This window comes from Montipora foliosa, chromosome 5 (assembly GCF_036669935.1).
Source record: "Montipora foliosa isolate CH-2021 chromosome 5, ASM3666993v2, whole genome shotgun sequence".
Classification (NCBI taxonomy): Eukaryota; Metazoa; Cnidaria; class Anthozoa; order Scleractinia; family Acroporidae; genus Montipora; species Montipora foliosa.
The window spans coordinates 32,956,919-32,966,918 of record NC_090873.1 but is presented as its reverse complement, the minus strand read 5'-3'; the positions used below and the strand labels follow the sequence as shown (position 1 = coordinate 32,966,918).

Sequence of the window (10,000 nt, the reverse complement as noted above, 5' to 3'; positions counted from 1 at the left end):
GCTTCCTTCCAAATGATTAGCACCTTTTGGATTTGGTTGGCTTATCAAGTATTAGTCGTTATTCTCAAATCACTGTCAGAGAAAAGCGCTATTCCAACGAATTTGTTGCTTTATCAGTTGTTTAAATGATACTTTAGTATTGTTCCTTGTAACTAAAATAATTTTTAATTTAGGAACGTTTGTAAAAAAAAAAAAAAGAAAAAAAAAAAAACTCGATTGCATCTTTTTCACCGCCAAGTGTAATCGGAACAATTAGACTTTTATAATTGATAGTGTAAATGACACGGTAAAATGGAATCAAGTGGTGACGGCAAACCTGATATTGCATTTTAGTGGTCAGGAAAATCACTTTGCACTCTCAAATTTGGAAATAGTGTCACTCGCGTTTTCTTCTTTTTTGCCCAATTCACACTAAAACTAAAATTGACGAAGAGTGATTAAAAAAATTCTCTCATGCCTTTCACGTGATGATCGTTTTCAAAAGCGACCGTTTTTACTTATCCACACCAATGCGAGTTTCCGCGCTCTCATGTCATGTTTACCGTGAGGTTCGCTTAACCACACAAGCGTTTTCAAAAAGTGTTTGCAACTAGTACCTACTTTTGAAAACGGTTTCAAAAGGTTTCGTTTTTGTCAGCGCTTCAAACGCATTCCCAAACGGAGACGCAATGGTGTGGATAAGGCCCTCGTAAGGAACTGGATACAAGCATGCGATGCTGTAGCAGTGACGCAATCACTACTTACAAGGCTGAGGTATCTTGCGCCTCTTACGTTCTTATCTTTCTCAACGATGGCCGACGTTCAGTTGAAAAAATGAACGTAATTTTTTTCTTCAATTTATTTTTCACTTAAATTTGAAATATTTTAACTAATAAAAATGAAAAGTAAAGAAATACTGATCAATTACTTTTCTCGAACTACAAAGATCGACTTTGCCATTGGAATTCCCACTGGAAGCCCTCTTATTAATGTCGACAGTTGATCGGCGTCAAAAGCGAAATAACTGACATGTTCCCTCTATAGTCAGGGCCCTAGCTTGAAAGCGCCACCATGCAACAACAAAACCAATATTTTACTATATTTGCCATAGATGACGTTTCCTCGATCGTTAGTGGATGTCCCAAATTTGAAACGGTTTTGCAACATGTCGGATCGAGCGCGCATGCGCTTAACGATACATCTACGACATGACAATGTCAACTATCCATTCTCGCCACGCTCGCATTTTTCAGCATGTGAAACAAACAGATTTACGGCCTTAGCCGTTGCGCACTGAACGAGTTATATCTGGGTTTTAACCTGCACAAAGCCTAATGTTACTCGAACATCAAACCAAGGAACGAACTATTTAAATGATCATTTTTAAAATAAATTTGCAAATTTGTTGTAAGCTTAGATATTTACGTCTCATTTCATGAAAAATATCAGTGAATTTAATCTGAATATGAATTTTTTTTTTTCACGTGAGTTGCTGATCGTCGGTAGTATTATCGTTTTGTTGATTTTCTGTGTTGCAATTTTGTTCATTGTCTCCTTCTTCGTCGTAATCGACATCATCAGCGTTATCATCACCAATATCATCGTCATCATCATCATCATCATCATCATCATCATCTTCGTCGTCGTCGTCTTCAACATCTTCATCCTCATCTTCGCTAACTTCTTGGCCGCCATCTTTCGCTAGTTTCTAAATTCACGAGAAAGAAGCACAGCGCAGTTAATTAACGAATACAGGAACCCATGAACGAGCCAACGACTCTCATGTCACAGCATTTTTGCAGACCGATCTACTTTTAGGCTACCTCTTCCTCGAAAAAATAAAGTCAGTTCCGGTTCGATGACGCTATGAAGTCAAGTTGGTTTCTTGCGATTGGTCATAATGCTCCTGCAGGAGTCTGATTCGCGGAAACTTCAATCTAAAAATAAATCGGTCTGGGAAAGCGCCGCGAGCGGAATATTGGGCTGTTGCTCGCTTCTTGTCACGGGCTCCTGACGAATGAGAGAAATGATCCTCGAACTTATCTGGACAATTTAGGCAGTTTGCCTTTTTTAGACATCTGAAAAATTCCAGATGGTTTCGACGGGTTTCGAATCCCTGACCTCTCGCAGGGGGCATGGGTTCGACTCCTGTCGAAGCCACCTGAATTTTTCACGAGTCTAGTCTTGATTTGCATCTACGTGATGAGGCGGCCATCTTGGTGTACAAAACAAAAGAACATGGCCCCACAAGTTTTGCATAATAATAGAGACAAATTTTCCAAAAGACATTTTACTGCACTGTTTTGTACAGCAACATGGCTGCCGTGACGTCAAATGCAAACCATCAATAGGAGACAATTGCTTTAATTGTTCAGTTAAGTGCCTGGATCACTTCTCTCATTCGTCTATAACCAGCACTTCAAATAGAGTGGTTTTCAATTGAGTGTCGAAAGTAATTAGCGCATTGCTTTGGTTTGGCATTACTTCACTCAGTGATTGGTTCAAAGTTCTCGCGCCACTTTGTCAACCGATCAGAAGGGAAACCAAAACCATTTGTGGCTCGCGCGTGCACATTTTCCCGCGCTTTGTGTCGGCTACGTGTAATTAATTTTCATTGGTTTACTGGATTGCCTCCGTCCTGTTTCATTGGCTAAAGTAATAACTTTGGTTTTGGTCTTGCCACACTCAATTGAAACTCGCTCTTTGATTCTTTTATCATAGTTTATTAAGAGAGAACCAAGTTAAGCCGATGTTGACTGCTACGTAACAAGACGTCTATTCCAAAATAGTGAAATGATACCCCTAACAATGCAAGTCTTTATTACAACAAATTGCATTATGCGATCCAGGTCCTCATTTGGTATGGTTTTGTTCTGATACAACGAGCTTGTGTTTAACTGGTGACAATTACTCAAGATGGCCGCGTAAAAATGGGCGACCGTAGGATTAATCTTTTATGATACAAACACTTACTCTGTACAAAAGATTATTGCAAACATTATTTCCTGCAGCTTTAGGTTATTTTTTTGTTGGAATGGAGGTTTCCGGCAAACAAAATACCTTATATTTAAGTACTTTGGCATCCTGCTCAGCTAACATAACCAAGAGATCTTCGTGTTCTTTGTCCAATGCTGCTTTTTCTGCTATTTCTTTTCTCAATTCTGCTTCCTTTACAACCAGCTTCTCCTCCAGCAGTCGAATTTTAGCGTGGCTTTCCGTCCGTGATCTTTCCAACTCTGCCTTCACTTCATCTGTGCTGTTAGTCGGTGTGTCCAGTCCCTCGTCCCGCTAACAGGCACAAAAACTTGTGTTTAAATTCTCAAATCTTTGGAGAGGACAAAGCCACAGCCTAACCGCAGACTGTACATAATTCCGACAACTAACCTTAATCTTATCCTATAATGCTACCCTACGTTAGTTGTAACTTGCGAGTCTGGATTTCCCTAGTTTTGTGCAGATTCTAACTACTTTAAGCCTAAAGCCTCAGGTAGCTAGGAACTGCATCCACTAGTTTCCAAAAGAAGAAACACTGCCGTTAATGAAACAATTGACGCAGTTGTAAAAACACTGGGAAAAAACCTAGCCTTGATTGAGGGAGACTTGAATCCACAAAGGTACGACTGCGCGGAACTCTGGTAGTACGCGCTGCACTCGTTGGCAAGCCTGTGTTCAGAAATGCGCGGTGGTGTTAAGCACCACAAAATGTCCCCATGCTCTCATTCTTGTATTGGAATATAAACAAATACGTCACAAAGTGTCCCCTAAGTAAAGATAAACCGTTGCATTTACCCTCACCAAAAATAACGAGAACCTTAACACTTACCTAATTGTTGGAAATTGGTAGCAAATGCTCACCCTGCCAGCTGAGCCTTTCTTAACTCGACGAGAAAGAAAGGACTCTGCAGAAATCGTGCAAAGTCTTTATTGAGTATGCGCAAGGCGTTGTTTCGAGCCCAGGCCAAGTGCTGATCGCACTCCTAGACGCCATACTGCTTTTTGTACTGCAGGCTCGATTTTGACCCTCGTCTTGAAAAAAATATACTACGCGCGCTGCCTAAACCGGCTTAACCGGAGTGACTAGCCCAGAAACTTGGGCTGCGGCGACTTAAATGACTTTTCATGATTTCTGCAGAGCCTCTCTATCTTGCCCGCCCTCTGGTGAGTTTTAAAGAGGCTCTGCTCGCAGGGTGGTAAATGCTTAGACTTTACGGAACACTTCGTGTTCAGTAGATATCAAACTTAGGCGTGCATCTTACTTCTTGCAGTTTTGGACACAAGTGACAAGCCAGACTTTCTCTCAAGCATCTTTACCACTTTCGTCCTTAACTTCGATGATCTATTCGCTTAGAAAGTCGTTTCTTATATACTGTTTCGATACATCACTTTCACATATTCTTCATCACAAGGGCATCTTCTATTTACTTAAAGGGAGAATTTCACGTCTCTGCGCATGGACAAACTGTAACGGCAGCGCACTTAATTCCATTGTTATTGAAATAATCAAAATCAATGATGCCGGAAACGGAAACAATGCTATAGAAGTGGAATTACTCATTGAAATTACTTTTGCAATCATTTCCTTTGTGTTACGAACCAACTGCATGCTGCATAACTCGTGCGTTATGACAACTCGTGCGTAGAACAAAATGTTTGACTGGTACAATAAATTCGATGGTCAAAACTAAATTTGATATTTTCTTTGTAAACCCGCAGTATCTTCCACAAAATTTGGGCCTAAGTCATTCAGCGTATTTGCTTTAATACCCTCCGTGATTAATGAACATCATCTGGCCCCAGTTGTTCAAAAGGTGGATAACGCTATCAACTGGATAAATCACTATCCATTGGATAGCGCAATTGGTTTCGCTATGACTTATCCACTGGATAGTGATTTATCCGGCGGATAGCGCTATCCATCGTTAACAACTGGGGCCTGGTTCAGTAAGAAACCGTAAAATTTACAACTGCTCGCGCCAAAGCTTAGACATGCGCAAAACCATGAAACTGTCCCTTTAAGACAAATAGACACCACTAGCAATGACATCGCTTACCACTGCTTCTATCTCATTCTGGAGCTCGGTGTTCATGGACCGCAAGACTTCCAGTTCACCGTGCAGTGACGTCACAGTTCGCTTTAACTGCTCCAGCTCTTCTAACTGCTGACTGGTGAGGCTCGCTGGCCCTTTTTGGATGTCAGAAGCATCTGAGCTAGCGAGTTCTGCCGCTGCGTGAGCCACAGCTAAGGACGCCTGGCAGACTTCGAGATCTTTTTCCTGAGAAGAGACAAGCGGTAAAACCTTAGTACAAATCATGTAAAATATTTTTGTCATCAGAAATTTGGATACCTTTGGCTTTGGCTTTCGTCACAAACTACTTTGAATTCCCGTTTTCCAATAACTTTTGCAACGTATTGCAGTTTGTCAAGTCAATGGAGAATAAGCGAACGCCTTTCAATTGCTTGGTCATGAAACAATCTAGTATCTTGCTACTTAAGAACACAGAAAATCGAATATTTGACCAAACAAAAAAACTTGATGTTCCACTTTATTTCAGGAACTCTAAATTCTTTTGTTTTCCATTTTTAAGAAACGAGAGACTCAGTGGCTAGTTACGTTTTAAGCTTACAAAACAAGAGATTACAACCGCCGAAGGCACACAATTCTTCCGGACGCAGTGAAGAGGGTACGCCAAGAGGCTGTCATGCAAGCCGTACGCTCCGGTATGGGACAAGGGTCTTTCTCGTATTGGAAAGACCATATCTCCCAACCCTTGCACCTTGCACAAAATAATGCACCCTCTTGGCTTGTTCAACTAGAGGAACCTCTCGTCGCTACGTTTTGGTTTCATGAACTATAAACCAAAGTAACCCTTCCAGCAAAATCACGGTGAATTTCTGCAGTTCCTTCTTCGCCAGGGATGGGCCTTCGGGAACGAGTTTCGGTGCGCAAAAACACAAGTTTTCAATCCCTCAGGACTCAAAATGGCCGACGAGTGATTAAAGCCTATTTGGAAGCTCGACGATTCTCCTGACATTACCAGAAATCGGCGACATTTTGCGCCCGCGAAGTATTTGGCACGCGGTTTCAAATTATCAAGATGGCGGCATAAAGAAAGCAGTACATAGAAAAAACAAGGACTGAAAGAACACACTATCAAAGGATCTGAATAATGCGTTTCATGCGTGTGACTTGGCAGAGTAAAAATAATTTTCAAAAATCAGGGCCCACAGTACACTTAGCCAGCGATATTCTGTATAATAATAATCATATATGAAGTACCCACCTGTAAAGATGGCGATCAAAACAAACTGGATACAGAAACCCTACTTTTCACAAGGAATAATAAGCGCAGTGGTGCGTTTTGTACCGCTTTTATCGAAGAAATGGATGTATTTTTACCTCTTTTATCGCAATTTGGGCGGCAATTTGGGGAATGGATAAAGGCTAATTTTTATCACGTTTTAAAGTTTGAACATCGATCGACGATTAGAGAGGTCGGCACCAAGGATTCACATCAACGAAATGCTCTAAAATGTGGAGGGAAGGTAGGCACCTCTGAGCTTTTTTGAAAGAATTAGAGAGCTCAAGGAACTGTAACAGCCGTTCGTAAAATGTGTTGTTGGCGGCACGTTGGCGAACTTTCGAGAGACCAAAACTACCGTAAATAATGATATGGTACGTACACTTTACATTTAGAGGTCGGCAAATGTCGTGTATGCCACTTTAGATCTGAAATTTCCACTTCTTCAATTTTCTCCATACATTTGTCTATAACGATCGGCAGCCATTCTTAGAGAGTGGAAGGTCTGGGTCGAGTCTGGGCGTCCGCCATTTTGTCTTAAATTTCTGGTAATGTCTTAAAACCGATGCTACGTGCTGGAACTATACTTGTGATAAATAACGTCTACATACAAGGGACGGCTGCAAATAAAATTCCCACTACATTCCCTTACCAGTTTTTGTATCTTGTCATTCTTTAGTGAGACTTCTTCCCGTAGAGAGTCACGGCTCAGCTGTAATTCATTCACTTCATTTCTAAGATTAGACAGCTCCATGTTTTCACCAAAGAACGATTCGGTCACTTCAGTTTGAGGTTTTAAACCTGTAATGATGAAGTCAACACTGTCACTTTAGAGAGAATCCACCATCTCAAATGGCAGCTGCAATCAACTGATTTTTAAAATAAAATTAGGGTAGTTTGTTTAAGTTATAGAAGCATTATTTAAACAGAGCCCATCTAGTGTTTTACAAAACCGTGTCCCAAGTAATGTTCATTTTGTCAGTACTAGTATATAAAAGACACTAACTTCGAAAACAATGTGGAGAAGGAAAGAGCAAAAAAAGAAGAGCATTTCTCTACTCGAAGCAACTCACTCTTAATACGCTCTGGAGGTACAAGGATTGTGGACAACATGGATCGAAGTTTAACTATGCTGTTAAGTCTTTTGTTTCAGTTTGGGTGGCAAGCCAATCACATTATCTCTTTATTAGGGTTAAAACAACAAGGTTATAAATTAAACACTCAAACAAAAGACACGAAGCATGGACCCAAGGATGTACAAAGAGTTCATCGAGTTAACCACATTGTACTCTACAGCTTAAGTGCCCCAGAAATGTGGGAAGGGAGTTACTTTGTGAGCAAGTTCGTGATCAAGAGAGTTTAAGTGGCGGTAGTTGATTATGCTACCCGAGACTTACTAATGACCAGTTCGAGTACCTGGGTCACACTATATACACAAAAGCAAAATCTGTCATTCTTAAATTAATTAACAGCTAACTAAACAATAGCACGTATACTTTAGTCTCCATTCCTATGTTTGTTCCCTGCTAGCAGAGTTTTCTTTTCTTTTAAGTTCGCTGGACTGACGAGTACGGGAAAAGAGACCACTGCCATGGATTGAAACTCACTGTGTTGAGCATGTGCGGCGGTTACTTAGTGACCGAATCCTCACGTGATGCTTCAGGTTGTGTAGCCTCACTCAACAACAGCGGAATTACTGTAAAGGAATGCGCGAAACACAGCGGGTTCAAGTCACAGTCAGAGAACATATCGTGACGCATGCGGTTTGAAGAGTCCCGTCCAAGGTTGTGTGGACAGCGGTTGGATAACAGCGAGTTTCGTCCCATGGCAGAGGTCTCTTTTCCCGAACAATGCAAAAAAGGGGAGACCTCTGCTAGCAGGGAACTATGTTTGGTGATTGGCTAAGATCTCGCGCCACATGTAAGCCAATCAGAGGTGATTTCTCCCGCGTGTTTTCCCGAGATTCGCACGCAAATATCCTCCACTCACTTTGAGCAAGTAAGAGCTGCTCCCGAAGTTGTTGAATTTCTTGAGATTGTTGATGAATTTGAACTTGAGCCTGGAAATAGAAAGGAGCGTAAGCGGTTAACAATGAATTAGCATGTGCAGTACACGCTCAAATAAGGAGTGTGCTTTCCAATCTCGACCCCACAGCTCTTCTCTTGACTGAGGGAGAGAAGAGCTCTGGGGGACCCTGAAACAAGGTGTCTTCTCATTGGTTTTCGTGAAGAACAATCAAAAGCGTCTCTAATTGGTGCATTCATGTTAGCACGAGGAGTGAGCAGGCGCCGTAAGGTTCAAACAGCCAATTTTTGGCTAGAAGAGCCCTACTGCGCATGTTCTCCTACGTAGAGTTTCCCAGAGCCTTGGGTTGATCCGAGGCTGTGGTGACGAGAATGGTGTGCTTTCTTGAAACACGCAAGGAATGACAGCTTCCTCCTTTTTTTCCCTCGCGTGTTTCCCTCCTCCCACGCGCGCTCTCTTTTGACCCCGCTTGCGCCTGCTGAGCCGAACAAATCGGATTCGAAGATTAAAGGAAGAAAGTTATGATAAAGAACGCAATCTCATTTAAGCGTCCACGGTAGCCAGTATTAAACAGTGGTCCACTGGTGGCCAGTTTATCTTTAGTGTCAACCTTATCGATAATCTGGACGCTAACATCCGGTAGTCTATGATGTCCAGGACTATGAAAATGCTTGTAGATAAAGTCGTCGCATTCCCTGTCATCAGTCGATTTACTGGAATGACCTCGAAGGAGACGTTTGTGCTTATTAAATGTCAGCCTAAATTTAGCGCTGGTTGATCCAACATACTGCAATCCGCAAACCTTACAAGTAATTAAATACACAACATTATAAGAATTACAGTCTAACTGATAATTTATAGCATAGCTTCTCTTGGTTGTATGGCTCGTGAAACTACTACCGGGAACAGCGCAGTTGCAAACATCGCATCGGGTACTATCACAGTGCACTACTCCTTTATTGCCCTCATTATTAATGCATAGTGGCCGTAGTTTCGCACGAACCAAATAATCTTGCAGATTCTTTGGGTCATCATGGCACATCAGGTAGTGCTTGTTTGCACCTGTCAGACAATTGACCTTTTTACCGATACGGCGGCCATTTTGATTTCTATTGTTTCGAATAGCTATTATGGGACGCCCAGGGGGCAAATGCATATTAATTTGCCCCCTGGGCATCCCATAATGTCTTTCGAAACAATAGAAATCAAAATGGCCGCCGTATCGGCAAAAAGGTCTATTAAGGAGTGGACGTTACGCACGCACGCGTTGAAAAGTGTTGACTCGCTGCTTACGTCTACTTGAATTTTTTTTAACGCCTTAAAGACCGTTTACACGACAGAAAGTGGTACGGACTGCATAATTTTAGCCGTTTACACGAATAATGTTTAAGCGCAGGTCGGACCGAAAGAGGTCTAAGGACCAAATTTCGAAGTTTCGTTTACAATGTACTTTTGGGGGATCGGACAAATTTCTGGTACGAGACTACGGTAACTGGTGCAGCTGTATGCTGCTACCGGGCATGCGTAATTCCTCTAAAACAAAATGGCGACGAATAGTTTCCTCCGAGAATATATCAATAAGAGACTCAACTTCTTCGTCCTTCCAAGCGGAGCAAGACTCCTTTTCCTGTGAATTCTCGCCAGCCGTCATGTTGAAATCAACAGCACTCTTGACCCCAGAGCTCCGCGGATTTTT

The 10,000-nt window shown here is 41.8% G+C and overlaps 2 protein-coding genes across 2 annotated transcripts in view; one reads left to right on the top strand and one right to left on the bottom strand.

The window, feature by feature from the left end:
* LOC138003980 (muscle, skeletal receptor tyrosine-protein kinase-like) overlaps window positions 1-455 on the top strand; it is a 16,784-nt gene extending 16,329 nt beyond the window's left edge. The window contains exon 9 of the mRNA XM_068850328.1: window positions 1-455. This exon is cut by the window's left edge and continues 739 nt beyond it. The gene's annotated coding sequence lies outside the window, so the exon portion shown is untranslated.
* LOC138003979 (general vesicular transport factor p115-like) overlaps window positions 1-10,000 on the bottom strand; it is a 48,240-nt gene that overhangs the window by 1,355 nt on the left and 36,885 nt on the right. The window contains exons 28-32 of the mRNA XM_068850327.1: window positions 8,269-8,338; window positions 6,932-7,080; window positions 5,031-5,252; window positions 3,040-3,267; window positions 1-1,687 (exon numbers count right to left, since the gene is read on the bottom strand). The exon at window positions 1-1,687 is cut by the window's left edge and continues 1,355 nt beyond it. Of these exons, the coding sequence (XP_068706428.1) occupies window positions 1,460-1,687; window positions 3,040-3,267; window positions 5,031-5,252; window positions 6,932-7,080; window positions 8,269-8,338 (897 nt within the window). The 3' untranslated portion in view covers window positions 1-1,459. The remainder of the gene's footprint in view (window positions 1,688-3,039; window positions 3,268-5,030; window positions 5,253-6,931; window positions 7,081-8,268; window positions 8,339-10,000) is intronic.